This window comes from Girardinichthys multiradiatus, chromosome X (assembly GCF_021462225.1).
Source record: "Girardinichthys multiradiatus isolate DD_20200921_A chromosome X, DD_fGirMul_XY1, whole genome shotgun sequence".
Taxonomy (NCBI): domain Eukaryota; kingdom Metazoa; phylum Chordata; class Actinopteri; order Cyprinodontiformes; family Goodeidae; genus Girardinichthys; species Girardinichthys multiradiatus.
The window spans coordinates 19019803-19041792 of NC_061817.1; the positions used below are offsets into that span (position 1 = coordinate 19019803).

The window sequence follows — 21990 nt, forward strand, 5'->3', positions numbered from 1 at the left end:
CATGAAAACCCAAAATTCCTATCTCACAAAATTAGCATATTATTAAAAGGGTCTCTAAACGAGCTATGAACCTAATCATCTGAATCAACGAGTTAACTCTAAACACCTGCAAAAGATTCCTGAGGCCTTTAAAACTCCCAGCCTGGTTCATCACTCAAAACCCCAATCATGGGTAAGACTGCCGACCTGACTGCTGTCCAGAAGGCCACTATTGACACCCTCAAGCAAGAGGGTAAGACACAGAAAGAAATTTCTGAACGAATAGGCTGTTCCCAGAGTGCTGTATCAAGGCACCTCAGTGGGAAGTCTGTGGGAAGGAAAAAGTGTGGCAGAAAACGCTGCACAACGAGAAGAGGTGACCGAACCCTGAGGAAGATTGTGGAGAAGGGCCGATTCCAGACCTTGGGGGACCTGCGGAAGCAGTGGACTGAGTCTGGAGTAGAAACATCCAGAGCCACCGTGCACAGGCGTGTGCAGGAAATGGGCTACAGGTGCCGCATTCCCCAGGTCAAGCCACTTTTGAACCAGAAACAGCGGCAGAAGCGCCTGACCTGGGCTACAGAGAAGCAGCACTGGACTGTTGCTCAGTGGTCCAAAGTACTTTTTTCGGATGAAAGCAAATTCTGCATGTCATTCGGAAATGACAAGGAGTCTGGAGGAAGACTGGGGAGAAGGAAATGCCAGAATGCTAGAAGTCCAGTGTCAAGTACCCACAGTCAGTGATGGTCTGGGGTGCCGTGTCAGCTGCTGGTGTTGGTCCACTGTGTTTTATCAAGGGCAGGGTCAATGCAGCTAGCTATCAGGAGATTTTGGAGCACTTCATGCTTCCATCTGCTGAAAAGCTTTATGGAGATGAAGATTTCATTTTTCAGCCCGACCTGGCACCTGCTCACAGTGCCAAAACCACTGGTAAATGGTTTACTGACCATGGTATCACTGTGCTCAATTGGCCTGCCAACTCTCCTGACCTGAACCCCATAGAGAATCTGTGGGATATTGTGAAGAGAACGTTGAGAGACTCAAGACCCAACACTCTGGATGAGCTAAAGGCCGCTATCGAAGCATCCTGGGCCTCCATAAGACCTCAGCAGTGCCACATGCTGACTGCCTCCATGCCACGCCGCATTGAAGCAGTCATTTCTGAAAAAGGATTCCCGACCAAGTATTGAGTGCATAACTGTACATGATTATTTGAAGGTTGACGTTTTTTGTATTAAAAACACTTTTCTTTTATTGGTCGGATGAAATATGCTAATGTTGTGAGATAGGAATTTTGGGTTTTCATGAGCTGTATGCCAAAATCATCCGTATTAAGACAATAAAAGACCTGAAATATTTCAGTTAGTGTGCAATGAATCTAAAATATATGAATGTTAAATTTTCATCATTACATTATGGAAAATAATGAACTTTATCACAATATGCTAATATTTTGAGAAGGACCTGTATATAAGCGGTAGATCAGGAGTTTTCTGGCCACAGTAATACCATGATCATTAAGGCAGGTATTGGTAGTTTCAGGCCCCCCCCCCAACAAAAATGTGTTTGATCACTGTTAATCACTGGGGGCAATTACTTTTTCCACACAGGACCAGGTTGGTTTCGATAGCTTTTAAAATTATATCATTTGAAAACTACTTTTGGTTATCTTTATCAGATATGAACATGTTTTGGATTATCTGAAATATTACATCGTGACAAAAACTTTTTCAAATACTGAAATTAACAGGTCAATTCTAATCTACTATGCAAGTAGTTTAAAATACCAGGCAAAAATAAATTAAAACTCAAGGATGATAATTCATATTTTATTTTGTAAAAATTTAAAAGCAAAAAAAACCTCAAAATGCCTTTAAAGTATCCTCTGACAGTGGCATTTATTCCATATTGTTCAGGTGCCATTAACCTCCAAGCAGAACCGCCGAAGATAGGACCTCAGCAGTTCTGCTAGGAGGCTAATGAGCCGTTACTCTCAAAACAATGATTGTTCTATTCATGAGTTATTTATCGTACAAAACTTTCAGCAAACTCAAAGATCTATAGGAAAAATATTTCCCCTTTAAATATTACATAAGGGATACATCCTATTAGATCCCACTCACACCACAGTTCAGCAAGAAGGAATTATGAAATTTGCCAGCTATAAAAAAAAAAAAAAAAAAAGCTAGTTTTCCACATTTTCCCCTAAAATTATTTCCCAGCATTGACTTGCATTCAGCCCACATCAAATGTAACATAATCAGATGACAAGCTATAAAACAAAACTGCTCTTTAAATAAAAAGAATAGAAAGAAAAAAACTTTTAAAGTCCAAAACAAAAATTGTGCATGGCAGCACAATAGAATATAATAAACAAAAAGTAAAATAAATAAAAATTGCCATGAGCCTTAAAAAAATAAAAAAAACAATAAATTAAAGTTAAAATAAAATAAAAAAAAGCTTGCATTGAAGTGTAATTTTGTGCATATTACTATGGCAAAGGTCTAGTTACATTATACTTTTATTAAACTAAATTTAACATTGTGCTGAATTCAGCACAATTCAACTTCTGAACACAGGCCAATGCTTCCTTTTACATCCAAAAAACAAGCCATGGTCTCCATGTGGTGCTTCTGAATGTGGTTTAAGATCTTAAAACATCAGTAACAAAAAAAAATAATAATAATACATCACATTTGCTGAAGGAGAAAAGCAAATCAAATTAAACCTACAAAATGCATAATCCATCAACAGAAGCTGACATTTGTTTATTCAATCAGGCAGGAATAGATTTCTTTTTTTTTAAAAAGCACCTTCATCTTTGGAGTTTCTTTAAGCAACCTGACAATAAGAATGACTTATTGGCTGGCAAACAAATACATCTGAGAGCTACATGAAAACAGGCATGAGTTAGACTGTACTTCCTTGAATCATTTTTAAGTAGGGCTGGTGCACAATTATGTCTAAGTACTTCTGGTAAACACTGACAGGCAGAGATCCACACAGTTTCAATGTAACCATGAACTACGGACAAGAATTTAAAAAAATAAACCAGAAGAGAGACCAACACTCCCACTAATAAGGTAACCAGTGTAACCCAAGAACTTTAAAAAAAAAACATCCCAGTATTCCCAGACATAACCTACACAGTATCAGCAGGAGAATGTGTGGCAACAGTAATCACTAGTATAAGAAGCTGGAGAAGTACCATACAAGTCCAGCAGCAAGGCTACAAAAACTGCTAAAACTCAAATCTTTTAATTCAGGGATCAATAAACAGCCATTAATAACCAATAACAGAATACCTGAGAAACAGGTTGAATTTTTATTATCTAATCTTTTCCCGCTCAGTGAATGCACCATATGCAATACTTTTCTAGTTGGATGCTGTTACTCAGTGAAGATTACTCAAAGCTGGGAATTTTCATAATTATTATGGAAAAAGATGTTTAAAATTGAGTCTGCAACTTAGAGACATGCTTTTGCCTTTTCTTCTGGCTGCAAAACAAAAGAGCAAGACTTCCCGGTAGATAACAGGAAGGCTAAACAGTCAGAGCATTTCAGCCTTCAGAGACTTAAACCTTTTACAGAACCTGGCAGATCTGCACATGTTGTCAGCCTTTTAACATTGTCTAATTCCTAGTGTGCTCTACTAGAAAGTCTTTGTGTCAGCTAATGGATATCAGATCCATGAGCAGAAGAAAGATGACGATGCTAGTTTTTAAACAAATATAGCGAGCAGAGATCTGCGGCTTTCCCAGTGTGGATAATTCAACTTTTAAGAACCACAAGGAAAAACAGGATTTATATTCTGAAGAGAAAGAATAATTTTTTATTTAACATGGTGTATAAACCAGCTCATGATTACCTCGTAAGAGGTTGCAGTGAAAACATACAAATAGAAGAGCGCGCTCGTCTGCCAGATCAGAGCAGTTAACGTTTAAAAGCACAGCAAGGTCTGCCAAGGCCTTAAGGATGAACATGCTTTAGGGAAATACACGAGACTTGTTTTACTAATGCTGATTGCCGACATATGATCTTTGTGTTATAATTAACAGCTGACAGCAAGACCACGGGGAGAAAAGAAATAAGACAGATGTTTATTGTTCGGGTTTCTATCAATAGTTCTTAAACCGAAATCAGAATTGACTAAAATCGCTATTGGCTGCTTAAAGCTTTACAAAAACCCGAGATCTGATACTGACCACAAAAACCTGATCAGCGCTTTTCTGACCCTTAACACGTGACGAGAGAGAAAGAGATGATTTCTGATTCATATGAGGGTGCAGTGCGTCATTCCTATAATCCTATTTATCCCATTTTAGGAGTTACATTATAAATCTATGGGCTCGCTTAAGTCTTACTCTTAACTCCGCTTTATTCTAATTTTGCTTATAGCAGTCCTAAAATCACTTATCCGGAAAAAGCTAACTTCAGTATAATATTACTGTCTTACATAAGAAAATCTATTTTCTCAGAACAGAAAAAGTGCATTTATACCAGTAAGAATCCATTCTTGGTGATGACAGATGGATCTCAGCGAGTCCATTCCTTAAATATTAAGAACGAAGCCACAGCAGCGAACACGGTTCTTTATCTGCTTACATTATTAGCAATGTTGTTGCATTAACAACCATCAAACACGTTTATTCCTGAATTTATCTATAGTTCGTCTTAACACAAACAACCTCTGTTAAAACTATAGGTGGGGGGGCGATGATTAGATTGAGGGGACACATGGACCAAACAGTAGATGGCTTGAAAACTGACAATTAATGCTTACAAATAAAGAAGACATTCACGTGAACATGCAACTTAAGCCTAGAATATGTGTATTATAGTATGTTGGAACCGGGAAGGCATAAACCTTTACTGCTTCTGTTGACGGGAAAGAAATGAGAGTCCTACAGTTAGAAAGGAAATCTACAAATCCGACTTAATTTACATATGAACAAAGATGCGTGCGTGTACACATAGAAAGGTGTATGCAATTCTGCTGGAAAAGGTGCAAAGGTTCTGTGCACATCATTGCAAAGTAAAAGCATCCGTTTCCTGTTTAAACAGCTACATGTGAGCATTCTACATGCTTTGTAGTATTTGCTGGTTCAGATAATTACTTTTTGTACCCATCTGCCCACCCCCTCCCCATCCAGACATCACCAACTTGTATGAGCAATCCAAACGTGAAGACGGAGGTCTGAACTCTGCCCTCGCCTACCCAAGACCCCTGGATTGCGGTTGGCGAAAGTCACTTTTGAGTTTCTAGCAGTGAGGCATTTATTACGAGAGGTATACAAATATCCCTGTTTTACCCTCCCTCAACTACCGCCCCCATCCCACCCTCCCTTGGAGACAAACAGGGCGCAGGGGAAACAGAGGCCATCCGTAGACTGGAGGATTGGGGCCAGTCACATCCCTCCAGCTCAAGTTTCTCCCCAAGATTTGGGCAGTGCAATGAGTTTCCCTGTTACCCTCCCCTTCAGAACCTAGAAGGAAGAGAAAAAAGAAAAGAAAAAAAGTCCATTTTCATGAAAGATCTTTTGTGGTCAGAGAATACATCTGCTGTTGGTGAAAAGTGGGATTCTGGATCAGAAAAATGAAATTGGGAACAAAATGTATCATTAGTTCTCAATGAGCTGGGTGTTTCATCATATCCAGAGACCTTCGTCTTGGGACTAAATCATCTTTTGATGACGACTTACTTGACAGGTCATTGGAACAAGGGTTGGATTAGACACCATAGCAGGCTGATAGTCGCTCTTTCAACAGAGGGGGGAACTGCTCAGAGAACTGCTGCCAGTTCTCTTCTCCCACCTGGTCCTTGAAACCATGCAGGATCTTGGGAGAGAAAATAAAACCATGTAAGCTCTTCCAACAGGCTGAAGTCTGAAGGGTGTACATTCGACCAGACAAATTTCAGCTTATTGAGCTGTTTGGAAACTCCATGAATTAGATCTTATTCCAACGCACCATACTTAAGGGTTAACAGGTCACAGTAACAGCCACACTCCTCTGTGTGAAAGTTGTAAATGAGTGAAGACAAATCCATGTGCGTTTTCTCCATAAATCTCGGGCCAGCTGGCCTAACTGATCCATTTGTGATCGTCATGTCACACAATTGAGCCAATATGTACTCGCCGTCTTCAGTTTTACACGGGACCGATGCGCGGGGGCAACAGACTCAGCACATGCCCCTCTCCCCAGACACATCCACCAGCTCCTCTGGGGGGAGCCCAAGGCGTTCCCAGGACAGCAGAGAATCATTGTCCCTCCAGCATGTCCTGGGCAATCCCCTGGGCCTCTTCCCGGTGGGACGTGCCTGGAACACCTCACGAGGAATATGCCGAAACCTTGACACTTAAATATCCTACCAGATATTGCACCTAAGCTGTCCTTTGCACATGCAATCTAGCAAACACATTTTGTGATGAAGGTCACAATTCAATATATTGTGCAACTCAAGTACTGACAAGTGAGAGCTTTGTAAATAGTGGATATTGTAAATTCTGACCAGGAAATATCCTCAGAACTAGTAGCTATACCTTATAATGCAAGCAGCACTCTTAGAAACTGCAGTGAAAGAACAGCCTGGTGATGTTCAGCCTAAAGATCTTTATGATCTTTGGGTGTTAACGTATGTATTGCTGTACAAGGTCAAAAGCATCTGAAAAACTAACAACACTAGGGTGCTGGCAGGTCAGCTTGAATGAGTTTTGGACAAGAAGTTTGTAAGCAATGTCTTCCTAACTCGGAAATCTTACCACACTTCTCAGAATCATAATCATCCACACCTCGTAATCAGATTTCGAATGTCTGATGAATGATCATCACAGAGTGTGTTGAGCTAAGACTGAACAGGAATTAGGGAAGGTTGTGATTACCAACCCTGTTCTTTCATGATCTGGCACTTACCTTACAAAACATATCTCGTAAATCCTCCTTTGGGCTGACCCATGAAGCCACAGCATCGCAGAAGAAAATAAAGTCCTGCAGAGATAATATTTGTTCTCTCAGCACATGAACGTAGAACCACCGTATTTCTATAATCTGAAGCATGTCTAGCTGAAGATTCACCTCACCTGCACCACACCTGCAGGATTGACACCAATCATAACGCAGATTCCTCGAAAAGCAGAATCCTTTTCCTCATTATCTCTAATATTCCTCAATGACGTGCACCTGTGATTTAAAAAAAACCCAAAACATAGCATTAATAAATACTGCTGCTTTAAAATGGTTATCAGAACTGGAAACTTTCACAGGAGACGCACCATGGTCTGATGAAATGCTGCAGCTGTGGAGCCACTTCCTGAGGACAGACGAACCCGAGTCTGCCAATCGTAATGGCTGCACACCAGGAAACAAAAAACGGTTCAGGTGAACTCAACTGCCTTGTGGGTCTGTCATGAACACAACTTGTGTGATCATCTCAGTGTACCTGTGTTTTCCAGCAGAGTCTTGGGGGTGTTGGGTCTGTTGATGATCTCCACCAGGTTGGGCAGCACCATACCAACATAAGGCTGCATCTCTGCACCTACACAGAAGAGGATGATCATTTAAGACAAGGCAACTGGATATCAGAGGGAAAGCATCTTTAAAACAAAAAAAGTAAATAATAAAACTACTCAGGAAAGTATTTCAAACATAAAATCCACACAATGCCTGAAACACAAGCATGGCCACCCAAAAAAAAAAAAAAGTGATAACATGCCCAGGTTAGATTAGCTGCTGCGCCATATCAGGTCAGCACTTTTAAGAGAAATCTACAAACTCAAATTGCCCAGTATATTTGGATTTCATTTCCAAGTGAAAACATTTAATAGGACTTACAGAGAATATCACTAACTGTCAACAGTACTTCTATACGTACTCGCATAAGTTCAAGATGAGATTTAAACCTTGTTCACATTAACAAATATTTTCCAAAGCAGATTTTTTGAACATCCCACCAATACAGTTTCAGGTGGAAAATAATTTATATATTTTATCAACTTAAAAAGGATAGAAAGTGGAAGTTATTCTATTTTATACAAAATCTGTTCTCATTAAAATAGAACAAGTTGCAGCTACAGGTTTTCCCCATTTATAAATCACCAATTACTAGATTTCTAAAAACGATCTTTTACGAAGCAAAACAAGGCCATGGCCTTATTACAACTAACCCCTTTTCTCCTCTCACGGGCAGTTAAGAGTTCATCCAACTGACCACACCTATCGATTAGGAGAGCAAATACCTGATACGTTATACTAATTAGGGATGGGCACCAGTACTCATAATGGTAATAAGAAACTATTTATTTTTTTGGAATTTTCAATTTTTACGTTTTAGGAACTGAGAAAAAAAGTCAGAAAATAAGTTTTTAAAAACACCTAAGCTTAAAAAAAAAAAAAGTTCAAAGCAAATTTATGACAATGTAGAAATCCAGAGGAAATGCTCCACTGCACCAACTAGAGTTATCAAGTATTCAGTATTTGGATCAGAAAATGTTTTGGGAACAAAATGTATCATTTTGTGTCAATGAGCTGGGTGTTTCATCATGTCCAGATACTGATCACTTTTTAAACAAAAAAGCAACATGTAGGAATAATAAGTTATTTACACCAGGAACTCTTACCCATTTGCATAGAGATCTCTCCGATGGCCCAGGTGGCATTGTTACACACAGAGATAAACTCTGGGTTCAGGTTGAGCCCGAGGATGGGCATAAACTCAGCTGGAAGGAGGCAAGTTCACACAAAGGTTTCAGAAAAATAAAACTCTTCCTTCCCAGCTTCCTATCTGTAGCAACTTCTAATTAAAAACAAGCCATGTGGGACAACAGATGAGGAGGACTCTCCTGTAGAAACAAGACAAAAGTGACTCACAAATGCAGGGCTTCACATGAAGGAAGCATGCCTTGGTTAGATCCCCCAGCAGTGCAAAGGAGCTTTGCCTCACTTCGGGCATGGTGTCCTGGGACAGAACCAGACAAATGACCGTTACAAAGTTTAAAACAAACTTTAGCAACAAAAATACTATATCCTATATTTAAAGCAAATAAGCAAAGGGGCAAAAGTGTTAAGTCTCACCTGCATGCACTGAAAAAGCAGGGTCATTATGTTCGATCGGGCTACAAGTTGCTCCACGTGGCCACCGAGACCCTCTGCAAGCCCACTGAGCAGATCCAGGGCCACGATCATGAAATCCTTGTCTGGAGCCTCATACTGGTCAGGTTGCTGGTTGTACATCTGGACAGATGGCAGAGACTTCGTGGTTATGAAAACTTTTAGTAATAATATTTTAAAAAAAAGTTTGGTGAATGCGTTTGTGCTCCCACCATGGCCTGAGCAAGCGTCTTCTGAACTAATGTGACGCAGCGCTGATAAACAGGCTCGCAGTACGGCAGGAAGCCGCTCTGCAGGGCGGTAGCTACGGACGACAGACACTGAAAGAAAAAACATAACCGTTTAAACACAATGCCAGCTAAAACCAAGGTTTTATTCTAGTTTTGATCCCTTTATAAAAATAAGATTTTTACTCACCTCTAATAGAGGGAAAAGATCCTTGTCTTCATCTTTTAGCTGATTCCACTTTGCTATTAAAGGGGGCATCAGCTTCTGGATATACTCCTAGAAAACAGAACTAACTGTAAGCTCAAAGGTTTTATTTCATATGTAAATGTTTGAAAAACCTAATAATGTATTAGTTCTAGAGATGCATCAATCAATTGAAATCAGCCAATTTTCCCTCATCTGGCTCCGATTAGTGATAAGCAGCTCAAACACTGAAAAAACTGAACTTTATTCCCTCCCAATCCATTATATGTATCAAAACTACATGCTCCCACCATTAAATGGTCTATAAACAACCAACAGCATGTACTGTGAGGCCATTTGTGTTTTTTTTATATTAGATAAAGATTAGGGACATATGTTTTGGTGCATAAGTAAGGATAATCTTGTAATTCCTTGATTTCCAGTTGGTTTAGGAACTACTTCGTCTATCGAAGAATCTGCTGCCCATTCATCCCTCTATGTGTTATAGACTATAGGAAAAGAAACAATGTGAATCGGCAAGTCAGATATCGGAGACGAACTGGAAATCAGTTTTTACCCAAAAAAAAAAAAAAAAAAAAAAAGCCCGATTGGTACAATTTTAATTAGCAAATTTCAGGGTTTTCAAGAGGGTGTCGGAACCCTCCCTGGCAACTAGAGCCATACGTTTATTATAGCTGGGTCAAAAAGTGTTTCATTTATCATTTTGTGTTACTTGATCACCATCATACTCATCACTTTCAATAAATCAGTCATTTGGAGGAATGAATAGTAAGAAATATATATATATAAGTTTGCATTTATGTTAAACATACCTACTAAAAGCCAAAACTTTAAGGTAATAAAGAAAAGGAGTAAAGCCCCGTCTGCTGTCATTTTAAAAAGACACTTACAGGCTGATTAAGATGGTGACCCACTGAATCTGCTAAAGTCCCAATGGCATCATACAGAATAAGAAGATTCTTGTGCTGGTACTTCCCAAAGGCAAAAACCAGTGTGTCCAGGATGAAGCTCAGGTAGGGAACCAGTTCTGTGCACGCTTCCTCCTCCAGGGTGGCAAAGGAGCTGAAAACCCAACATGGAAATGCTTAATATTCTTAATCTAGGAGTAATTTATAAAGTTTAATAACACTTGCAGTATGAGGATCAGAAACAATATGGGAACAAAGTGTATCATTTTTCATCAATGAGCTGGGTTTTTCATCATGTCCACATAACGAGAAGCGGAGGAGGGGAAAGCTGCTCACCTGCAGGCGGCCTCCTGCACCCTCTTGTTGCTGTCTAAGATACGCTTGAGAAGCTCCGTCATAAGGGGTTTGAGGTAGGAGTCGGGGGGCTGGGAGACCACCCAATGCGCATACCGACTCAGAGTCCAGCAGGCGATGGAGCGCACCAAGGCCTTCTTGTCACTCAGACTCTGGATGAGGTGGGGGATGAGCTCAGGTAGGTAGGGCACCATGCCCTGCATGCAACCTAGGTGTGAAGAAAGGCACAAGAACAGGCATCAGAAGAAAGTTTACTTTAACTATTTATTTGATAATACAACAAATCAAATACTATTCCCGAGATGTTCCTAAACTTAGATGTCCATTAAAAAAAAAAAAAAGTTGTCACTGGCTTTAAAGAGATGGTACATCTTTCTCTGATCCAAAGTCAGTTATACAAACATTTTAGAAAAGCAGAGAAAAATCGGCTGGTGAAACTACTGATTTTCTGCTTGATCAACTCCAACTAGTCGGAAACTCAAAAATCCAATCTTTTTCTGATTGCTGAACACACCATACCCAAGAGCTACCAGGTCACTGTAACAACAAAAACACCTCTTCTGCATAGAAGTTGTTACTGAATAAAGATTCAACGTTAGTCATTTTCAGTATCAACAAGTCAGATAAGACAGAGATGTAAGCAGCCATTTAAAGAGGAAACCTTTTTCTGTGACATATTGAGACATGGCTACAGTTTACTCTGCAAGAGAGCGACATTTCCAGCTGACAACAGGAAGTTTCTGCCCTCCGTCTTTCATGGAACGTGCTTTAAGGTGAATTTTTACATTCCCAAAGAAATACACACAGTTACAGTCGTTTTAGTAATGCTAGGTTTGCTGGGTTTTAAATATGTCTTTAAGGGTCTCCAACTATTCGTCTTCATTTAAAAAATATTAGTAAAACCTTTATAGCCGTTTCTCTTAAACGCACAGCTTAACACATTCACTGTCCTTCCTACGGTGGAAAGCTGTTTCGACTTTTGAAGAAAAATTTAAATAAATAAATAAAAATCAGCAAGTCAGACCTTAAAAACCCGGTCAAAATTCTGAGTGGTGCATGTCTAGTATATTAAAATGTAAATACGACTTTAACCAGGTTGATGCTGCCACTGAAATATAAAAAGTGAGCAAACAACATTCGCTCAAAGTGCAGCAAATGGATCCGGTTGATCATTCCCTACTGTGTGCATTGTCAAGCTGTGACTCTAAAATCTGTTTGCTTTCAATAAATTCATTTTTAGTGTTTGTAGAGTGTTAGTTTGAAGCTTTCATATTCTTGTGCACTTAAGATTTATCCACTTCTGCTTTTATAAACTGAAACATCCAAGCTTAAATAGATCAGTCAGGAGTAAATTCCACCATGTCTCTGTTCTAGTGCATTCGATTTCCCTTTGAAGATGATACAATGATACAATCTGGATGGCATGTGAATATAAATGTCAGCCATTTACAACACTGATTGAATGCTGCAGCAGAAGGCGTACATTGCGCAAAGACATTCTGCAATTTTCACCTTCAGCTATGGCTCCGAGTACCAGGATGCCAGACTCCTTGACCACCCAGTCCGGATGGAAGAGTAACCCTTTTAGAAGCGGTAGAAGGTGGGGCAGTAGGTCGTCGCGGAAAACGTTGGCCAAAACATCGAGTGCTGCAGCCGAACACTTTCCTGTACATAACAAAAAAAAAAGGGGGTGTGTGTGTGTGTGGGATAAAAAAAAAAAAAAAAATTAGATGTGGATATTAATTAATGAGGTGGGTTTCAGTTTCTATACTTTGTTTTATAAATAAATCTGCTCACTTTATTAAACTCATTAAAAATTCAGGTAGGCAATAAAAATAAACCAATCTCAAAGGCTGAAAACCACATGCATCTTCTTCTTAAAGTAGCCTCTTTTCTCATCACTTACGCAGGTTCCAGTCCGTTAGCGCGTCATCGTCGTCGTCATCGTCGTCGTCATCTTCGATGTCCTCATCCTCCTCTCCCTCCCCTCCTTCATGTTGCAAGGTTACGGTGCGCGACTTGTGGAAACGGGGCTTGATGTCCTGCTCGCTGTCTGGCACCGCCTCATCCTCTTCCACGTCACCCTGAAACACGAGGTAGTAGTTCTTCAGCACCAAGCTGGTTGATCCACTTTAAAATAAATACTGTTCTTACCTTCAACAGAATGATGTCGATCTCTGAATACTTCATCCCATTCACTAAAACGGGGATCAGTCTGTAGCAACGGGTGGAGAAATAGGCAGCAGTGAACAGAAAAGCAGCTTAAAAAAAATAAAATAAAAGTACAATGTCTTGTCAAAGTGTTCACACCCCTTAAACTTGTTCATGTTTTGTCACTTTACAACCTTAAACCTCAATGCATTTTATTGGGATTTTATGCAGTAGACCAACATAAAGTAGTGAATAGATGAAATTACAGCTGCTCTACCAGCTTTGCCACAGATTCTCAACTGGATTTAGGTCTGGACTTTGACTGGGCCATCCTAACACATGAACATGGTTTGATCTAAACCATTTCATTGTAGCTCTGGATACACGTCGAGGGCCGTTGTCCTGCAGGAAGCTGAACCTCTGCCCTAGTCTCGAGTCTTCAACATGGTGCCCTGTATTCAGCTCCATCCATCAATTCTGACCAGCTTCTAATTACACGATGAAGCTCAGCCACCTCACAGCATAATGTTGCTGCTGCCACCATGTGATTGAAGGGGTTTTGCATGCAGGCCCCTTTCACATAGCAGCTCTGCAATAAACACAACCACACACCACCCTTCACAGATAACTTTGTCCTTTCATATCATACAAAGCGATCCAGAGATCAAGGGCCCCTTGGGTTTTCAGCTCATTGCTGTGAACAACTAACAACTCGCAGCCTTCGTCTGCAGAGGATCTCCCCAGGACTGAGCTCTGTGTTGTGAACCTTATGCATTCAGTGTTTTAATTGCAAGCAATGCTGTTGTGTGCCATACTAAGCATCGGGTTCTGCTAAGCAACTTTTCTTAGATCTGAAAGACACTGAAGGTTAATATGATGTCTCCACCTGGTACGCACCCACAGAGTAAACAGCTACTGGTGTCTAATGTTTCCTTGGCTCTATGTCATATCCATTCCCCCCAATCTTTTTTTACCCTTCATAGTAGTTACGGATTTATGACCACCTCCCAAGGCGGCTTCAGGGCAAAAAAAAAAAAAAGGCCGGCCGCAATTTGATCGCAAGTATCAATGGATGAAAGGATGATCTATAAAGGACTTTGGTTTGTTCTGAACCGTTTCTGCCAAGCATGGCTTTCTTCATACATCTCCTAAGCGGGATAGAACAGTGGAGTACACGACAAAAGACTTCCAGCTTCCAACATTGTTTTGCAGCCGTTTCAAAGTTATGCACCAAATATTTACAATCACATAATGTTCTAATAAAATAAAATACACCAACATAAAATGGAAAAAAAAGTTGAAGAGGTGATGCTGTATTTGAATTTCAACAATAAAAGGGAACCCAAGCTTCGCTTTTACTATTCACGTGAACACCAACCACATTAAAAGCACGTAGATTACTCACTGCAGCAGGTGTCCAGACAGCGCCTCCTTACAAATAGGTTGCTCTGCTAAGGTCAACCAGAACTCGCAGGCTTCCAGAGCCACATTCTCATCAGGATCCTGAGTCCGCTGCAGCATGTACTGTGGGAGACCAGAGAGAACACAAAGGGTTGATGGGGTGAACCACAAGGCTAAAACATTTGCTGTCCAGCCTACCGTTGGCCTGAACTTACCTGAATGATGCTGTGCATGTGGGGGATCAGACGGTCGATGCGGACTTCTAGCAACATGACCAGGGCTCTGCACACGTTCTTACGGACCTCGGAGTCTTCATCTACTGCCAGCACAAACAGACTCTAAAAATAATAGGGCAAACGATGTATGGTCAAAAAGAGCCAAGTGTTTTTTATTTAATACATTCATTAACTTTTTAGTGATCAAATAGCTAACCTCTATAAAGGTATCAACGTTGTCCATAAGGGCCTGGGCTCTTCCGATGATGAACTGGTTCACACAGGCTATAGCATGGGACCTGCAAGAAAATTAGTCCAACATACATGTCTTAAGGTTAAACCATCAGCACAGAAAATAGATTTTTCTCAAAGGTTTAAACAAACAAAAAAAAACCCTATTTCAAACAGCTTATTTTCAAAGAAAGAAAAGCAGCTGCCGTAAAAGCAATCAAGCTGCTAACAGATGCACATATTTATTACCAAACCAATCTATCACTAATACTCAGCAACTGCACGATACATAATTAGCATTTCCTGTTCTCTCCTGTACCTAATCTTTGGACTGCAATGCTTGAAGAACTGAAGAAATTTAGGTATCATAACGTTGAGGGGCCTGTTCAGAGCATCGCTGTCCAGCAGCTCCGACGAGTCCTCGCAGATCTTCTGCAATGCACCGAACGAGCCCTGAGACACGGACATACACAGAAAGGCTGTCAAATCAAACGCAAACACGGACGGAGACACAGAGGAGAGAATGAGACGGCATCAGAAGATTCACGTAGAGCAAAAGGCATCAATGCATCGCACACATTTCAGCTTTTAAACTGATGTTTGACAACAAATTGTTCATATATGCACAAGCTCAAATGGAGTATGTGTTGGATTGTTCCACTTTGAGTTCATCTATGTGACATGGTAACTAATGAGGGAATAAAACTGGGGCCCGAGCAGTAATCGGGGATTTTAGCCACACCTGACTTGCATCTTTGCCAAGTCAAACATTGTAATGTAATTTAAGTCAAAAGAACCAATGCTTACTTTTAAAATGGATAGAAATGATAATTTCCCACCCTTCACATGTTAAGAAAAAATATTTACCAAAGACAAAAAAGAAAGTACATAATTCCCAGTAAAGGTTCAGCGTTTAGTCACTCCTTCAAGTTTTAATGTAAAAGCTTAAATACATATTTAAAACTTTAAAATGTTATAGCCAATTTCAGCTTGAGGAACTATGTATTTGGTCAAAAGAGGTACAGAAACCCATCACAGTGTAGCGTTTCACTAAAGCAACATTTACAAAGTCATAGCTTGGTAGATGCTGACCTCACAGGTGTTGTAGTCCTCAGAGTCAAGCAAGCTGCAGAGCTGTGGCAGCAGCTCCGGCCATGATTGTAGTTCCCCTTTGGAGGCAATCGTAGTGATAAGGATGCCTGGGGGAGAAAAGGAGGCGGGGGTTAAAAAACGGATCCAGTCATATTTTAAATCATTAAACATTCACAGTCTCCGAGGAAACTCTGGATCAGACAGTATGAATACAAAAACCTTCATGGATACTCAGATTTTTTTTAAATGCATCATCTCCAGACAGTAACACAACTAATGGGTGGAACAGGAAGAAGCCTGTTTGCTTGAAAACAATAGAAAACGCCATTCAGCGCCAGCAGAACATGAAAGCTCACCGATGGTGGCCCGGATAAGCGGCGAGGGATCGCCAATGCTGTTGAGGCATTCCCGCTTGATGAAATCTGAAACTCCCGAGGGAAAGTTCTGGTAGTGGGCCTTAACATTGTTCTTCAATATCAAACCACTCAAAGAGCGAGTCGGCTCATCTGAGCAGAGACATAAAAAAAAACAAAAAACTTTGGTGTGCAAAGTGGGGGACAGTGATACAAGAAAGGACTGCAAACACAGAAACTTACTAAAATATATATATATTTATGTGTATTTCAACCCTGTAATTTCAGAAATCACTGAAGTATTTTACAGAAATAGCATAGGACTAATATAATATAGAAGTAAATTCTGAAGGGCTGCTTTAGCTGCATACCAACTTACACATAATTGTTAGGACATAAAAGACAGACAACACTTGGCATCGACTTGTCTTGTCCTTTTCTCCCATTTAGTAACAGATACGGCAAATTAAGTTAGTTTCTCTGTCGTTTTTCCACATCCTAATGACAAGCAGAAAATCTAAGCTAAAAGCCTGCAGCTGAAGTGTAGGAGCACAATTTGAATAAGCCCTGCGTCAGAGTACTTCAGACTCGTTTACATTCCCACTTGAAGAAGAATGTGACCAAACATGGTTAAGTGAAGCAAGAAAGTGATGCTGACAGCTTATAGAGATCATGCATGAACTAATAACAGAGTGAGTGGTACTTGCATTCCAGGGTGGCATGCATCTATGAACTATGACAGAAGCATTTGAACTTCAACAACAGAAGCTTACCTTCAGTTTTAAGTCTTGTGAGGACAAAGATGAGATAGTTGTTGAAATCAGGGAACTGATTGAGTTGTTCAAGTTTCTAGTAAAGCAGTTAAGGACCAAGCCAGACAAAAATCTTAATCTAGAGGAACTGTCAAGAGTTTGGAAAGTTAAGATCGCTTATGTTTGTTTTAAATGCCATATTGGTTTAATATCAATTTCAACAACCACAGTCCATCCTCAGCACTAGGTTAAAACAATCTCAGCACCAACTTTACAAAAGGACACCATCATATAGAGATGTACCAAAAAAAAAAAAAAAAAGTCTGATGGTGACCTTGACTGATTCATATGCAGCTCTAACCACAAACATGGTAAATACTCAAATAAAGTAGCCCTTTTGACCAGGGAATTTGTTTCATTTCTAAAAGGAGACATACAGGTCCTTCTCAAAATATTAGCATATTGTGATAAAGTTAATTATTTTCCATAATGTCATGATGAAAATTTAACATTCATATATTTTAGATTCCTTGCACACTAACTGAAATATTTCAGGTCTTTTATTGTCTTAATACGGATGATTTTGGCATACAGCTCATGAAAACCCAAAATTCCTATCTCACAAAATTAGCATATCATTAAAAGGGTCTCTAAACGAGCTATGAACCTAATCATCTGAATCAACGAGTTAACTCTAAACACCTGCAAAAGATTCCTGAGGCCTTTAAAACTCCCAGCCTGGTTCATCACTCAAAACCCCAATCATGGGTAAGACTGCCGACCTGACTGCTGTCCAGAAGGCCACTATTGACACCCTCAAGCAAGAAGGTAAGACACGGAAAGACATTTCTGAACGAATAGGCTGTTCCCAGAGTGCTGTATCAAGGCACCTCAGTGGGAAGTCTGTGGGAAGGAAAAAGTGTGACAGAAAACGCTGCACAACGAGAAGAGGTGACCGGACCCTGAGGAAGATTGTGGAGAAGGGCCGATTCCAGACCTTGGGGGACCTGCGGAAGCAGTGGACTGAGTCTAGAGTAGAAACATCCAGAGCCACCGTGCACAGGCGTGTGCAGGAAATGGGCTACAGGTGCCGCATTCCCCAGTCCTGGGCTACAGAGAAGCAGCACTGGACTGTTGCTCAGTGGTCCAAAGTACTTTTTTCGGATGAAAGCAAATTCTGCATGTCATTCGGAAATCAAGGTCCCACAGTCTGGAGGAAGACTGGGGAGAAGGAAATGCCAAAATGCCAGAAGTCCAGTGTCAAGTACCCACAGTCAGTGATGGTCTGGGGTGCCGTGTCAGCTGCTGGTGTTGGTCCACTGTGTTTTATCAAGGGCAGGGTCAATGCAGCTAGCTATCAGGAGATTTTGGAGCACTTCATGCTTCCATCTGCTGAAAAGCTTTATGGAGATTAGGATTTCATTTTTCAGCACGACCTGGCACCTGCTCACAGTGCCAAAACCACTGGTAAATGGTTTACTGACCATGGTATCACTGTGCTCAATTGGCCTGCCAACTCTCCTGACCTGAACCCCATAGAGAATCTGTGGGATATTGTGAAGAGAACGCTGAGAGACTCAAGACCCAACACTCTGGATGAGCTAAAGGCCACTATCGAAGCATCCTGGGCCTCCATAAGACCTCAGCAGTGCCACAGGCTGATTGCCTCCATGCCACGCCGCATTGAAGCAGTCATTTCTGCAAAAGGATTCCCGACCAAGTATTGAGTGCATAACTGTACATGATTATTTGAAGGTTGACGTTTTTTGTATTAAAAACACTTTTCTTTTATTGGTCGGATGAAATATGCTAATTTTGTGAGATAGGAATTTTGGGTTTTCATGAGCTGTATGCCAAAATCATCCGTATTAAGACAATAAAAGACCTGAAATATTTCAGTTAGTGTGCAATGAATCTAAAATACATGAATGTTAAATTTTCATCATTACATTATAGAAAATAATGAACTTTATCACAATATGCTAATTTTTTGAGAAGGACCTGTACAGTTAGAGCCCAACAATCTGTTGCCAAAAAGGGATAAGAATTACTTTTTAAATGTGTTTTTTCATTTCTCCATATCACAGCTTTTTGATAATCTCAGAGTTAAGGAAAGAATCTACATTATTTAAAAAGGAATCAATTTGCAAACTATGGTTTTAGTATTGCTATCAGTGTTGATAGGTAACATAAAACTGTTAAAATCGTAAGGTCAAAGGTAATTTTATTTTAGTAAAACGGTTTCACGGGGTCGACTATGTCCTTAAAATAAAGGATCAGTTAACGACCTCATGGCAGAAATGCTTTTCATGGCGCTAAAAGATAAGAATTTGCTAAAATCTCCATCGGAAAATGCCCACACTTTCCGATCAGTGCACGTCTCCCCTTAAATTACACCGCAGCAGGATACTTGTTGGACAGCTCTTTGTGTGACAGTGTTGGGCGACTGGGAGTCTTTAAGCAGCTGGAGGACCTGCTGGAGCCCCTGCTCATCTGGCTGCCACTCCATTCTGTGGACACACAAAAATCTACACTTTAACATGGTCGTTAGTGTGCTAATATACATGTAAAAAAAACACACACAAAAAACTCAAAAGGTGAAAACATGTGGTCTCCGGATCAGACAGTATGAATACGAACACCATCAGTGAAGGTCAGGTTGGTTTTAATGCATCATCTCCAGTCCACATGTTTAGTTAGATTAGCAACAAGCTAAGATGTACAAGCAGAAATCCAGACTGCTACCAAATGGGTATTACGTGTAACGGGTTTACGGCACTAAAACAAAGCCATTAGACCACACGACCAGATAAAATCTCAGTGACCCGGCTTAACCACCTCATGTTAATCCTACCCCCGCCCCCACGCCTCCCGGTCCGCCAGTTTACGCAGCTCGTCTCAATATTTTCGCAAATTTCAACGCCGTGGTTGTCAGCGGGTGGGCCAAAGACACGCGGGTCATCGGAAGACTCGCGTGCGAAGAAAAGTTATGAGGAAATAAATGAGCTACGACCAGGGGCTGCTCCGACAAGACCCAAAAATCATGCGTTATCCTGACAGAATATTGCAGTTAGTTTAACGTGTGGTATTTTTTTAATTCACCCCCCCCCCCCCCCCCTAATGCAGCAGACCTGATGCTGCAAAAGTTGCCCTTCTTCCTCAGGCCTACTTGGTGAGGGAGCTGTGTGTTAACAATGTGCCCCGGCTTGAAACTAATAACTCATCCGACGTCACAGTAACAGACCCAATCTGTAAATAATCTGAGAACGAATACATTTTGACACAGGTTAACACCACGGACTTCTGAAGCGAATTTAACAGTAATTTAAAACTCGCTGAACACGTTTTCCCGGGCTACCGTTGGCCGCTAAGCTGCTAATGCTAAACCTACTAGCCGTGCTAACATCGAAATAATTTTGATCGTTGCTTTATCAACGTTTTATCAGAAATACCGTACGAACGACGTAATTGCATACGTGGTTGAAAACAAGACCCCCTGAAACTGTACCTACAATATTGATTGGAAAGTTGTATAATCAGCGCTGGGCCGCCCGTCTTCTGCTTCGTTTCAGTTTTACTGGTTCAAATGAGCACGCCGACTTAAATTGACCTGCGAAAGCTTCCGTTAAGCACAGGATTTTAGGTAACTAAAGCCACGCGAGATTATGTTTAAAGCTTCTGTTAAGAGCCAAAACGTTTTAGTTTTTGTCTCCTTTTTCTCACAAAATGAAAGCTAAAACGTGTCTTTTTATGTAAAGTGTTGATTATTCACTTAGTCAAAGTATCTTAGTTGATAGTGGAATTTTCAGATTTTTGTAATGAAATAATAAAAGTACCCTTGTGTGTGTTACTTTTTTTTTTAGACCTTTTGTCATATTTCATGAGGTCAGAGACTTCCACAGATCTAACAATAATCAGCCTTGGGGGTGGATAGTGAAATTAAACAAAAAATATGGTTAATCACAGTTAATTCATTATTTAACAAAGGGAGGAAATACTTTTTAACACAGTGTCAGTTGATTTTAAGAGCTTTTTTGTCCTAATAAAATATTTGAAAACTGCTGTATTCACTTCAGAGGGAGGAACCATAATTTGTATCAAGACCCAACAAAAGCACCAGTAATAAATACAATCACTGCTCTAGTGTCATGATTATCAAAACCTGGTACCCAGGCTACCTGTAGTAGTACTCAAAAACAAAGTTGTATATCAACTGAAGTTTTCATTAGACACCAAACTAATTAAACGAAGAAAGATAAAATGTTGCTTACAATATGATCTTAACTTAAGCTGATACCTAAGCTGCACAACTCTGTCCATCATAAGAGTTCCAGTATTTTCTGAGGTGTAACAGGTTTTAAAAATTTTGAAAAGTACTGCTTAAGTACCCTTACTATCAGTAGAATCCTAAAGATTTTACTGGTTGGTTTCAACTGTTTACGGTCTTGCGAAGTGCAGCTCACCTTAGATCATGAAGTGATAGCCTCCTGTTGTGTGATATCTGGGCATTGTTTGTTGTTGGTCACAGGCTTGTACTGTACATTCTGTAAACTCTTAAGAGAACCAAATAAAATTAATAGATGTGTATGTAATGTGTGATATTTGCCCAGGGAACAAGGTAAAGCCTAGGGGAAGTTGCTACTGAAATACACAATATATTTCTTTAAATGTTAAGAAAAGCAAGAACAATTGTAGTCTTCAAAAATGATTTTTAGAAGCAAAAATAAGGAAAATTGTGTGGGCCCAAAACTGTTCTCAACTTTAATAAACAGAAGTTTACACTGAAAATGCAACCAGAATTAGCCATTACACTCACTGAGTTAAACATGATGGAAGTTCTAGATGCTTTGTAGAAGAATCCAGGCACCAGCTGACCTAATACTTAAAAAATGGTGTCAATCTTTCTGTATTTCAGTGGCAACATCATTACATCAGGTGACGCTCGATCCTTGAGGATTCATTCAGTGTTTTTATACCTTATGTTTAAAATATGGATTTACAACACACACTACTGACA

General features: G+C 40.2%; 1 protein-coding gene and 1 non-coding gene across 2 annotated transcripts; both read right to left on the reverse strand.

Annotated features, from left to right (window-relative positions):
- Window positions 1–1794: 1794 nt before the first annotated feature.
- LOC124863198 (transportin-2-like) lies at window positions 1795–20603 on the reverse strand. Its single transcript, XM_047357488.1, has 25 exons — window positions 20486–20603; window positions 19384–19483; window positions 16995–17070; window positions 16225–16374; window positions 15869–15975; window positions 15096–15229; window positions 14763–14844; window positions 14546–14668; window positions 14335–14453; window positions 12933–12993; window positions 12685–12862; window positions 12291–12443; window positions 10761–10986; window positions 10407–10578; window positions 9502–9588; window positions 9297–9404; window positions 9049–9207; window positions 8845–8932; window positions 8595–8693; window positions 7418–7513; window positions 7251–7326; window positions 7059–7158; window positions 6892–6966; window positions 5682–5817; window positions 1795–5465 (listed from the first exon to the last, which is right to left on the reverse strand). Exons 2-24 carry the CDS (start codon window positions 19480–19482, stop codon window positions 5710–5712), a joined length of 2676 nt encoding a protein of 891 aa, XP_047213444.1. The 5' UTR covers window position 19483; window positions 20486–20603; the 3' UTR covers window positions 1795–5465; window positions 5682–5709.
- On the reverse strand, window positions 19588–19656 carry LOC124863618. The gene has a single exon (XR_007037174.1). It is a non-coding gene; the product is annotated as a small nucleolar RNA SNORD41 (small nucleolar RNA).
- Window positions 20604–21990: the final 1387 nt, after the last annotated feature.